Below are 12880 nucleotides of genomic sequence, written 5' to 3' on the forward strand. Positions count from 1 at the left end.
CCAGTACATTTGCAGATATTTTTGAGCTCTTTTATTCTCGCTTTACAGGCGTGCGGGCTTAAATGGGGCGTCTCTTGGGCGCAACAGCTGACGACTGCAGAATGTGGAGAGGGCTTTGTAGCCAGTAGCAGGAGCTGAGAGGGCCTTAGCTTCCTGGCTATAAATCCAAACGCTCATGAACACAACACCGCTTCCCCATACTTTGGTAAATTCCAAGCTGTTGTCCATATTCATATTTGGAGTCATATCGCGGGGCGTTCGAGCTGGTCGAGCGCAGCAGTGCGAGCTCCTCGCGCTCAGCGTAGCAGGCGTCGCGTCGAACACCGAGCGGCACACGCCTGCTGGTCGTGGGCTTGTCAGGTCCCGAGCCGGATCTACAGGTCCGACAGAATCCCTCACTCCGTAGCTCCCAGCGCTGCAGGCCGCTGGATCACGTCAGCGGGCTAGCTCGTCCGCTGTCGCCGCGGCCCACGGGTCGGCGGGCGGCCTGGCCGGTCCGGCCGTCGGCGCCGTGCCCGACGGACGGCGCCGCGCTGCCACCCCGCTCCACGTCGGCCACCGAGTCGGGCAGGCCGGCGCCGCGCGTCTCTGGCAGCAGCAACGTGGCCAGACCGGCCAGCAGCGCGGCGGCACCGAACACGGCCGACGGCGCGCTGGCCCTGCAGCTCGCTCACCAGGTCCACCACGAACGGCGAGACCGGTGGCGCCCCAGCCGCAGCGCCACCTGGCACACGCCAAACCCGACGGCGCGCGCGCACGTCGGCATGTACTCGGGCGAGTAGGCGTACAGTATGTTGAACGCCAAGCTGACGCTGAGCTGGCCGACCAGGCCGAACGCCAGCCGCACCGGCGGATGGCTGACGGCGAAGATGACGAGCATGGCGGCGGCCGAGAGGAAGAAGCAGGCGGCCGTGGGCCCGCGGCGGCCCAGCCGGTCGATGATAGGGAAGAAGAAGACGGAGGGTAGATTAGCAGGCCGAGGAGCACGCCGGCCAGGTGCGGCTGCCGGCTCAGCTGCGTTACGTCGAACGCGATGCCGAAGTACGCGCCGGAGACGACGAAACCAGACGAAGGCGCTGACTAGTGTGCTTGCGCCGCATACGGGGCGTTTTGACCAGCTGCAGCAGCTGGCTGAGGAGCCGGCTGCAGCGGCCGCCGGTATCTGCCTCTGGCGCTGGCTTGCCGGAGTGCACCCGCGTCATCATCTTCAGCACAACGTCCCGCGGCGGCATGGCGGCGCCGTTCCAGCGGGCGCCCGCCGCCAGCACGTCGTAGGCCTTGGTTGGCCGGCCGCGCAGGAGCAGCCAGCGCGGCGACTCGGGCATGAGCCAGATGTTCGGCAGCAGCCCCAGACAGGGCACGGCGTAGACCAGCTGCAGGAGCCGGCGGTTACGCACGGCATAGGAGAGTGCCGCCACCAGCGCCGTGCCCACCGCGAACGGCATGAGCGTGAACGCGCTGTAGCGTGCGCGCTGGCCGATGCCGCCCAGCTCGGCGACCAGCACGTACTGGCTGCCGATCATCAAAGCCATGGCCAGCCCGCTGAGCAGCCGGCAGGCGGCGAACAGCGCGTAGCTGGTGGCCAGCGCCGACGTGAAGGCCACCAGCACGATGAGCAGCATAGCCGGCAGGAAGACGGGCCGCCGGCCGAAGCGGTCTGCCAGCTGGCCGGCAGCCACGGCGCCCGACAGGCCGCCCAGCATCAGCAGCGACTGCAGTAGCGACAACAGCGGCTTGCGGCCGCACACCAGCGCCCACTCCGTCACCACCGTCGACTCGTACACGGACCGGTCGAACACCCAGCGTCGGCAGGCGGCGCTCGCGTTGGGTGGGTGGCAGCGCTGGGCGGCGGCCGGCAGCGAGGCGTACGTGGCGTTCGCGTCGAAGCCGTCGGCGCACTTGAACGGCGGCGTCGCGCCGATGAACATCATCGACATGGAGAAGAATGGCAGGATGAGCCACATCAACGACATGTAGGCCAGCAGCGCGGTCTGCCAGCGGCCGCTGCCGCATGTCAGCCGCAGAATGTCCTCGAAGCTCTCCGCGTCGTGCTCGGCGCCGCCGTCGGGCCGGGCCGCGTCGGCTGGCTCCGCGGACGGCCGGCTCGTCTGGGCGCCGCGTGTCGGCTCCATCAGGGACCGCAGCGGGGCGGAGAGAGGTCCGCCCAACTCTGCGGCAGGAAACGACGCCGTTCAGATCGTTTAAAGCAATGATGATTTTCCCACATTCATGTCATGGGACGTAGCGATTCCTCGCGTTGCAACATTTCTCAACACGGGCGCCAACTTCATGCTCGGGCGCGAGCAGAATTCAGTGCTTGGGCAATGCCGGCACGAGAACCTCCCTACGGCAGGGCAGGCAGCGGTGGATATGATCGAGAGGATGCGCCGCCGCGGGTTGGCCTTCAACAGTCGTGGAACAATTGGTAGCCTAATTCTGAATTATTCAACGGCACCAGGCTGCAAGTTTGCCGGTGTGCCTTCTGATCAATTAACGACCATCGGGCTAGGCCAGGGCCAGCAGATGTGGGGACGGCTCCAAGACATTTCTGCTACAACAAAAGCTCGTTTCGACAGACGTGCTACGACATTACTTAAATACGACACTGCTGATGCGCGACAAAAGCTGTACCGTGACTTATACGAGTGACGAGTGACTTATATTCGTCATTACTTACACTTCAAAAAGATATGCAGCCATTATATACGACCCTACTTCTACTGCAAAAACGTGTACGCGACAACCTGAACTTATCTGACTCATCCCTATCGCTATGCGTTCCTTTCTTTATCCCTGTCGACTATTTGTCTTTCAGACTTTTAAGATTCGAGTTCTATCGCCTTCAGCCATTTTGCCCGATGGCTTCGTTTGATTTTTGTCATTCGACTTTTAGCTCCATTTGAGCTCTTGTCCAGGAGCGGGAGTCGGCGACCCCCGCTTGATGTATGTACGCCGATATGTAGGGTGCCGGTAGTGTAGAGGTTCACGCGTCTGCGTTAACAACTACGCGTCTGGGAACCCAGAGGTACGGGTTCGATTCCCCGCGGTGCCCGCCCTTCCCGCCAGGGTGAGAGGCAGGCGACGCCATATAACCTCAGCAGCTGTGTGCGTCGTAAAGCCTCAATGGCACGCACATATGTACGCCGAACGCCCGCCATTCCTGCATAACGGGTGTCTGACGTCTATAATGTCTTCCCGGTATGCCTGCCTTCTGACATCTGGCATTCGTGTCTGACGTCTGCCAATCCTTCCCTACCTTTATCATTCCTTGCTGATCTTTGTCATTCCTGGCTGGCGTCTGTCATTCCCGCCTGATTATTAGTTCTTGGCTGCCCGAATGCATGCTTACCTGACGTCTGTCCGTCCTGCTCGACGTTTCAATCCTGCCTGAAGCTTGTCTTCTCCTCCTGACGCCGGCATTGGGCATTGACGTCAATGATGTCATTATCAAAGCAGTTGAGTCCCACCCGTCACACTTGACCTGTGGCAAGATATTGCGCCTTGCGACCCGTGCCGCTGGCCCTGCCGCGACTGTCAGGGCGGGTACCTTTGAGGGGGTCAGCGTCCTGATTTATACAACTTCGCTCCGTTCTTTGCCCTGGTCCGTCCAATCCAGAGGAGGCCTATCATAGGCGCACGGCTTCTCATACGACATCGATACCTAATTAAGCGTACCTTCTCTGTGCCTGGACCCGCCGTTGCGTCCCCAGATATCTTGCGCTGAGCCGTTTTACACAGCCAATTACTCCGGAATGAGTTCATTCCTTACGTTTTGTTACGTTATGTCGTTATGACACCAGGCCCATTCGTACTCGGCCGCGACGCGAAGTACTATGCGTTTGTTTATATGAAGTTGTCGGTGCTTACACAGCAGCACCTAGCAGCGGTCGATATGCTGTAGACGGTCCTGTAGTGTCCGGGAGATAGGCAGGTCTTGATTGTATGTGGAAAGTGTGTTGGATAATGAGGTATTTAGCTACAGATCGATTGCCACCAACTGTTAGTTGAATGATCTTGTTTGCAGGCAATCACTGTTGTGCAGGAACTTGCCGATTCCAGTAAATGCATTGAGCTCCCTGACAAGGTCACAAGGTGGTTTGTGATGGACCTCGTCATATTACCTGAAATAATCACCAGAGTACGAGGCAAACCTGGCAATTCATTGTTGTTTTTTTTTACTTACAGCAAATATTACGCAGGTTGTCCGTTCCCGATCCGCGTACCAGCCGAACTATTTCATAATCTAAAAGTGGTTCATGGTCAGGAGAAGTTGGAACGCAAACGATCCAAGTATCCCGCACTAAATTGGTACATTTTGTGACATATATACAGCACACTTTTAATTGCATTGTGGTCGCACAATCCGCACCACGCCAGTGCTGGTTGCTCGGTCCAATGCAGTCGGACGCTCTGTCGTCGTAAACAAATGTCTGGAGGTGTTTTATTTTTAAACCAGCGTTGAATGCACTTGGTGCATCCGATAAGCCTAAATCCAGAAGCCCGCATCTCAAAAGTTCAGCCATTTCTGTTCCGTTTGGGCGAAGCCCAATCACTAACCAGTTGAATAGTTGAGAAACAGACAAGAGCAATCAAGAGCAACTAGGAATAAAAGGCTCAAGAAACTCTCAACACCCAAGAACAAAAGCGCACGATTTCGGTTTACCAAAATGTTGGAGGTAAACTAGATATCCCATTCCATGTCGTCGCAGTGCGCGTTTGTACAACAATCTCCAATGCCGACATTCCGTGTACCATGACGTTTTACCTCATGTTCACTTCAACTCTACGCTGGCATAGCCATAACTAATTCAAAAGTATTCCGATCAATGTGCGCACCATAAGCCGCTGACATCACGGATGACTGTGGACTTCGAGAAAAATACGTGGACTCTTACCGTTTTTTTTTTTCACTCTCAACGGATTTGGCCAAACTGAATAGCTTCTAGAAGGCACAAACGCCTGCATCTCACATATGAAGCCGTTTAAAACAAATATCCCCACCACTTTAAAGACGGCGAAATGAAGCAAGTTTGAATAGTGATTTTGACACAATCGTTACCCCGCGTCAACTGTCATGGCCGAAGAAGCTGCGATAAAATGCGCAGCCCGCACACAATCTGATATCTTAAACGCTTCGGTTCATGCGCACAAACCCAGAGAAGTTTGTTTTATTAGCCCACCGGTTGATGAATTTGCAGTGCGTTGTTGACGGCGTCATTCCCAGTGGGAAGACAGCAAAAAGAGAAATGTTCCGCAAGGACCTTGCTAAAGCCAACTCGTCCTGAGCTCCCCACCTTACCGGACTGTCGCGGTCCTCGGAGGCCTTGCCGTGGTCTGTTGCGGCCGCTGGTGTAGCGCTCCAACCGATGCCTTCCGTCCCGCGTTGAGTTGAGTGTGGCGGACGGCGTGGTGCAGCGCGCCGGCCCGAGGTCGCGAGAAGGCGGTGCTGCGACCCGCCCCGGAGTCTCCGTGATAACATCTCTCGATCTCTCTCTCTCTCTCTCTCTCTCTCTCCTCTTCTCTCTATCTCTCTTCTCTTCCTCTCCTCTCTATTCTCTCTTCTCTCTCTCTCTCTCTCTCTCTCTCTCTTCTCTCTCTCTCTATCTTTCTCTTCCCTCTCTCTCTCTTTCTCCTCTCTCTCTTCTTCTCTCCTTCTTCTCTCTCTCCTCTCTCTCTCTTCCTCTCTCTCTCTCTCTCTCTCCTCTCTCTCTCTCTCTCTCTATCTCTCTTCTCTCTCTCTCTCTCTCTTCTTCTCTTCTCTCTCTCTCTCTCTCTCTCTCTCTCTCTCTCTCGCTCGCTCTCTCCTCTTTCACTCACTCATCACTCGCTCACTCACTCACTCACTCCTCACTCACTCACTCACTCACTCACTCACTCACTCAACCTGGTTATCCGGAGGCCCTTATAGGGATTCACCGGACCCTTCCCTGAAGCGGAAAACTCTCTAACCCAGGAAATTTTCCCCGGACCAATGCAGGGCCCCCTTTGACGCAAAACGATCCCGTATCGCCTCAGGGAGTCGAATCATTTGGAATCCTGTCCGACTTTACGGGATACTGGCTGAAATGGGATGGAGAGCACCTGACTGACACAGGGCCCTTCCACTGTCTTATTGCGGCCTTTGTCATAAGTTGTTATGCATCTTCAGAGTGTCTGGGACCCTGGCCACAGCGAGAGACTCTCTGGCATTCAGGGCCCCGTCCGTGTCCCTGCTCAGCAAATGTTCTTTCGCCTGACTCTAGGCTCCTTGCAGACACAGACTCCTTGTTTGGCACTTTTGGTACTTTGGGCCCCTGACCGACACAAGTGTCCCTCATTATTTCAGGGGCTCCGATGAATGCGAATATTGGACAACGACCTTGCTACTACTTGGGAGTGCGGGCACAAGGCCGGGCCCTGCTTGGGTCCCCAGGGCCTAGACGGACACTGTTCGGTACGAGTGTTCAGTACCGACTGTTTGGTACTGATGGTGCCTAATCGAATAGAAGGCCCTCATCAATTCAGGGGGTGCCCCGATCGGCGTAAAGGCCTCCTTGGTCGAAATTTGCGGCCCGGCGCTGCGGGACGGACCTTTTCTTACGACCCCCATATAACCTTTCTGGCCCTTGATCGTAAGTCCGGACGGGCCGAATGGCCCCGGGACCCAAGGGGGAACGTGCTCCCTTTGCCTACCCCCGCCGCCTACGCCACTGGGGAAGCACTAAATCTTTTTTTTTTGGTGCAGCTGGTGGCTCGATTGCAGATGTCATTGAAACAAACGCCCCATAGCAGCCAGATGGCCGTGGAATTGATAGCGAGTTCTAGAAAGAAAGCTGACAGAAAAGGGATAGACACATTTGGTACGCAGGAGCCCAGAAAAGGGATATGAATTAAATGTCCGCACACAAATGCCTCCGGCGAAATGTTCAAACGTCCCCGAGACGGTCGAAGGGTTTCAGGAACTGTGCATGGCTGCAGGCTGTAGGCTGCAGTCTGCAGCCAGCCAGGGGCAGGGTCGGTGTCCAATATTTGCATCCGTTGGAGCTCCTGAAACAGTCACGGGTCCTTGTGTCGGTCAGGGGCCAAAAGTGCCAAGCGTGCAAAGGGCGTGGAGTTCTGCTTTTGGTTTTAATGGTGAGGTAAACCAAAGCCGCCTCACTGAGCCCGCCTCTCGCGATAAATCATGTACGATATTTCATATCGCGTTGCGAATGAAAATACCTCAGAGGCGTTTGAGCAGCACGCCGCAAATTAGAAAATTCGGTGACCGTTCAACAGCTCGCGCCACGGCGCGGCGCCCAGCCCTCGAAGAGCGCTGCTGGGTGCGCTTCGAGGGAAGAGTGAATAAACACACGCTGCGGTGCATACGCGGTACCTTGAGCTCCTTGGCCGACAACAGCCAAGCGACGGCACTTATTTACGAGAGCGGACGTTTTGAGGGAGAAACCCTGAGCGGCTCAGACTGTGGGCCGGGACGGCTGTAGATTAGCCGGAAGTGGGCGGCCTGACGGCGCCTGTCGGATCCTCATCACAGCAAGGAGGTCGTTGGCCAATTAAGCCAGTTTCGTAGTGCGGTGGGGCGAGCAGTTAAGGCTCCGAGGCACTGATGTACTGACAGGCGACGGGAACATGACCAGAATTCTTCCAGAACGGTTTCGTTTGTTCTCGATTCCCTGCGAAATTTGATGGAATTCCTCCGAAATCTCACAGAATCTGGTGTGAAAGCGTAATGGCTCAAATGAGGTTATGTGCCTCCTCCCCCTCCCCATTGGGTACGAGTGTTGGATGGGTCGTTTGATGCCGGCGGTGCCCGAAAGGTGCTCAGTGCCATACTTAATGTGGCGCGTTCAAGCGCGTGCCAGGAGATGTAACGAGGCCCGTCTGCCCGCGCTTGTGTAGAGTTGCAATGGGGTGCTTTGCCTGCAATGTGCGACTGCTGTGCAACATTGCAATTTTTCAGTGAATCCTTCTCATGGGGTTCTTGTACAAACGATGGAAGTAATCCCAGGTTGCTGCCTTGCTTCAGTTAGCTGTGAACCGATTTTGCATCATTCTGCAACCTTATGCAACCATTTTCTAAATCCTTCATTACAAGTCGTTGCGCCTTGCAAGAACAAAGGAGGTAGCTGTAGTGCTATATCTTGTTTCATTAATCTGCAAAACAGTGCTGCAGCATCATACAATTTTACAACAATGATAACGCATGAGCGCTGAAGGGCTTCAATCTTCCTGAAGCAGTCGGCGGTGTAATCGTAGGGTCCCTTGGATGCTCGTTTCGCCGTTATTAATGGCTGCAGTGTTCTTCAACATTTTGTGAGCATTGCGAAAGTTGGTTTCCAAAGATTTTGTAATCTTGCAAAGTTGGTGACGACGTTCGTTCTGTTTCCTTATGCCTATTTTCATTCAGCGAGTGGTGTCCCATGCAACCTGGCCGTCTTGCAAAGAAAATGTCATTCAGTAATGTACCGCATCCCGTGCTGATACCAGAACTTCGCACAAGTGTGAGGCTGTCCGATTCCCTTTGGAACACATGGGTTACTTCACTGCTCGTGGTGGAGGCTGAGGTTGATGTAAGGAACATGATATTGCGGGGAGCCCGTGGAGTGATTCTCCCTCTGCTACGGCTACCTGACACGAGTTGGGTTACGATACGCCCTGCAGAGCATCTCGGCTACTACCTCGTAGTAGGTCTTCGGCTTCAAGCATCAGTTGATGGGAGCTGTGATTGTGATTCGTCCCACTATCACCATACGCTGAGCTGCGCTCCCATATGCCATATACATGTAGCCACGCTCTTCCCTATGCTGAGTTACCGTTGCTCCTACTGGTCCTTGTAGTTATTTACTTGTATTCAATGCCATGCATTCGTCCCAGTATCACCACACGCCGTTTTCATTCGTCGTATCCCTTAACCAGCTTCCGGCCTCACGATGTTGCCCCTCTAGTTCCCCCCTCCCCCCCCCCCCCAATGGCCCACAGTCTCGAGGTGGAGTACGGTTGCCTAGGGTGCCGCCAAACTCGGGTATTTGTAGGACCGCAGCCCTCTTATCCATATCATACAAAGGAAGCACACGCCAGGACTGATCCGCCATAGGACGCGCCTCGGGTTACGACCCCCAGTCACCCCGAGGCGCCCGACCCTCGCTCAGCCGACGAGTCGGAAGGATACACGTTATGTTATGTTATATGTTGCATACACACAAGTATGCGTTATCGGTATATCACGTGGTTTAGTGACGCACATGTCCCAATATCCACCGTGACACGCCTCGCTAAATGCTCACGCTGCCCGTTGTGCCAATCACAAACATTCACTTCTGTTGATGTCATTCGCAACGAACCTATACGCTAGTTTAAAAGACGCCTCAATCACAAACATTCACTTTTGGTGACGTCATTCACAACCAACCTATACGCTAGTGTAAAAGATGCTTATCTTCGCAATCAGAGTGGTTGAAAGTACCACATAATGGTAAATGAACTTGTTTGGCATCTCTTTGCATGCTCTTGAAGTTAGAGATGCCTTCAGCGATTTATTTAGCAGCGAGCTGAGATTTCACTGAAAACGCGTCGGGTGGACAAGTGCGGCACAATAATATCGAACATGAAGTTAATTTTGCAATATAATGTGACCTTCATGGCAAAATTTAAGGCCAAAGCAGGGGAACTCAAGGCGGTGATGTAGAGTTCCCGCCCCGTGAGACGGAATTTTGCCTTGGGAGTTGATCTCGGGAGCAGGAGCGGGAGCAGAAGTCAGGACTTTTGATGGACGCTAGTCGTGGGCTGAGAAATATTCTAGTACTTGAAAAGTTGAAATCGGCCGGTACTTTTTGGGGTCATTGACAAACCCGCCTTTTAAGTGGGAATTTGAAAGGTCACCTAGAGAGGTCATAACGTTTTGACAGCTTGAAAATTCCTAATTGGCGAGTAATTTTTTAGTGAGATGGAGTTTCTCGCCCTTAAAACGCGAATTGGCTTTGAAAGGTTATCTTAATTTCTGACGGAAACTGGCTCTTGCGCTGATAAATATTCTGATGCTTAAGAACTTGAAGTCGGCCGCCAATTTTTTGGTGATTTGGAGTTCCCCGTCCCTTGATCTTTAATTTAACTCAGGAGGTCACATGATATTGTAAAATAAACGCAATTCGCGATTGTGATGCCATAATCGACCATCTCACATGTCAGGGAAATTGGAACTCGTCGCTGAATAAATCACCAACTTCACGGGCATCCACTCTGCCACAAAGTAGTTCCATCGTCAACAGATCAACTATACCTGACATTCAATTATGGCAACAATCTTGACCCACGCCGGCAATGGGATGGTGAAAACAAAATTGGCGCAAGGATCAAATTTAACTTTGGAAAAGTGGGCCTAAAGCTGGAAAATTTACGTGCCCTGGTGTGATAAGCATGCATCCCACATAAAATGCGAAAGAAGGGGTGGGGGTGCAGGCTCATTAGCTGAATTGGAGAACGTATCCTCTGTCTTTGCCATCCCGGCAGCTAACATTTTACCGTGCAAAGTTCACTGCAGTCTCAAACTCCAAGAAATGCAATGAATAAGCGGTGAAGTTTATTATATTTCGGTGGACATGCTGGTGAGTGTTGGAAGTTACCATTTATGGCGAGCCATAAAACACCATGCAAAGGTCAATGAGAACCCGGAGCGTGGGATATTTATGGGGGACATGCCTAAAAACGCTCCAAAACATGTCCACATGAACGTCCCACGTTCCGGATTCTTATGTAACTTTGAAATATTTTTATGGATCACCATGGAATAGAAAATTTTAAAACTCACTTGAAGAGGGCTTGCCCGCGGAAATATAGCCGAGTATTCCCTGGAGTTTTAGAGTTCAGATTGTTCCCTGTACCGTTCTGCTGTCTCTATAGCCTTCTCCTTAGTCTCACGCCCCGGGCGGTGAGACACCCAGACGGTTTTCTGGTTAAAGCGTCGGTACACGGCTATCGTGTATTTTAAATCAACAAAACCACTAAAAGGGAAGGGTCGCGTGCCGGCCAAAGGGACCAAAACGTATCAGTCACAAACGCACAAGGAAAAACCAATGCTTGAGCCGTAGCACTCACACAGGGACTAGTACTCACCGACTGACACTGCCGAGCGGAATCACATGCTGGTCCGGTATGACATGTGCAAGTCCTCACAAGCTGTGTGTAATCCAGCTGCACACCAGTGCGGGATCTACCAGGGTGAGGCACGAGTGCACGGTCCACAGGTGCACGGAAGAGTGAGAGTTATAGTCTTGAAACTAGGCCTTTTAAAGCTCTGCCACACCCGGAAAAGTGGCCCGGAAGGTCCGCCGGCCCAATGCTGGCTCATGTAAAAACGTCTGCCCATGCCTTCCATGTTTATCATCTGTATTTTGTACATTGTTGACTGCAGTCTCGTGGAGTCTTGTTGGAAGCCTGGCCGACGTACCACGGATGAACGAGCGGACCAGCGTGGTGCGGGTAAACCGATCGACGGGTGCGGCGTCGCAGTGGCCGTGCCCAGCTCCGGATGCGTTCGGCGCTGACCCGTGGGGCACGGCCTCGGCATTATCTCGTCCCTACGCGCGGCCGGCCGTTCACGCGGGTGCTGGCCCCCGGGCCGGGCCGGGCCGGTGGCCCGTGATATGTCAGCTGTCGTCCGGGCGGAGCGACTGATCCGGCAGCTCGGAAGATCATATGTCGGCTGGCATCCGGGCGGACCAAGTGATCCGGCGGCCTGGCGGATCATGTGTGGACTGCCTGATAAGTGTCGCAGGGCGAAACCTGCCGCGATACGTCGGCCGGGTTTCCCACAGAACTGTTGTTTCCACAAGACTGCAGTCAACAGTGTGCAAAATGATATTGATGGGGATGAACAGTCTCAGAAAGGTCTGGTATCGATAGATACAACATCCCAGCAGTGGCTGCCTTTGACAACCATGGAAAATAACGGAAGACGAAGAAATTGGCAGTTCAGTGTGATTGAATGACTTGAATGCAGTGGCCATGGTGTGTATCTGTGAGCAATATCTGTGAGCAACTCTAGGAAATACTTCAAAAGGGGGATTTTGCGACACTTTAAACACGCTGCAGAATGCTGAAAAAAAGAAATAAAGACAAAGTGGTTTGTGTCAGACAGATTGACACAGTAATAAAAGTGCCCACAATTGTTTTGTGTGTTTGCAGCGCCTGGTTCAGGTGCATATATAACCAAAAAACATCATTTGTGCCCTGCCGTGCTGCCAAAACTAAATGGATTTAAAGATATGTCCGCACTCAATCCAGCAAGTTAGTTTTAGCTTCGGGCCGGGTTGCGCCGAGCGCCCGGCCGGTGCTGCGGCTCTGAGTGCCCTGTCTAGGGAGGGCTCTGAGTGGCTTGTCTGGGGGGAGGGGCTGTGAGTCCTCTGTCTAGGGATGCCTTTGAGTGTTTTGTCTAGGGACGGCTCCGAGTCTTCTGTCTAGGGACGGCTCCAAGTGCCCTGTCTAAGGACGGCTCTGAGGTCCCTGTCTAGGGACGGCTCTGAGTCCCTGTCTAGGGACGACTTGAGGACGGTGGGCGGTCGGGGTATCGCACCGTCTGCAGCTCCCGTCCGGAGACACGTGCCATTGGTCAGGGGAGCGAGGCCGCCGTGCGCGGTCCGTTTGCCCTACGGCGGTGTGTCACGGGTATGGGGGACAGGCGACCTCGCCGACACCTGACGCCGCGCGCCCGCCCCGCCTCGCTCGCAGGCGCAGCAGGCGCAGCTGAGGCGTGCCAGAAGTCGCTGGCCGCCTCGGAGGAGCGGTGTTCACCTGCGGCGGGGCGTGGACCGCTGCAGCAGCAGGTGGCCGCCTCCGACGGCGGTCCAGTGCCGAGACGCGATAGCAGCCGCGCAGCTGGCGCGTCAACTGGCGGAGGCCGGCGCGC

General features: G+C 54.3%; 1 protein-coding gene across 1 annotated transcript; it reads right to left on the minus strand.

The window, feature by feature from the left end:
• Positions 1-1658: 1658 nt before the first annotated feature.
• On the minus strand, positions 1659-5372 carry LOC119090405 (organic cation transporter-like protein; the record flags this gene model as incomplete). Its single annotated transcript, XM_037213202.1, has 2 exons — positions 5300-5372; positions 1659-2170 (listed from the first exon to the last, which is right to left on the minus strand). A coding segment is annotated over exon 2 (474 nt), but the record flags the coding sequence as incomplete, so codon positions are not given.
• Positions 5373-12880: the final 7508 nt, after the last annotated feature.

This window comes from Pollicipes pollicipes, unplaced genomic scaffold, assembly GCF_011947565.3.
Source record: "Pollicipes pollicipes isolate AB1234 unplaced genomic scaffold, Ppol_2.1 Scaffold_3087;HRSCAF=3621_pilon_pilon_pilon, whole genome shotgun sequence".
Lineage (NCBI taxonomy): Eukaryota > Metazoa > Arthropoda > Thecostraca > Pollicipedomorpha > Pollicipedidae > Pollicipes > Pollicipes pollicipes.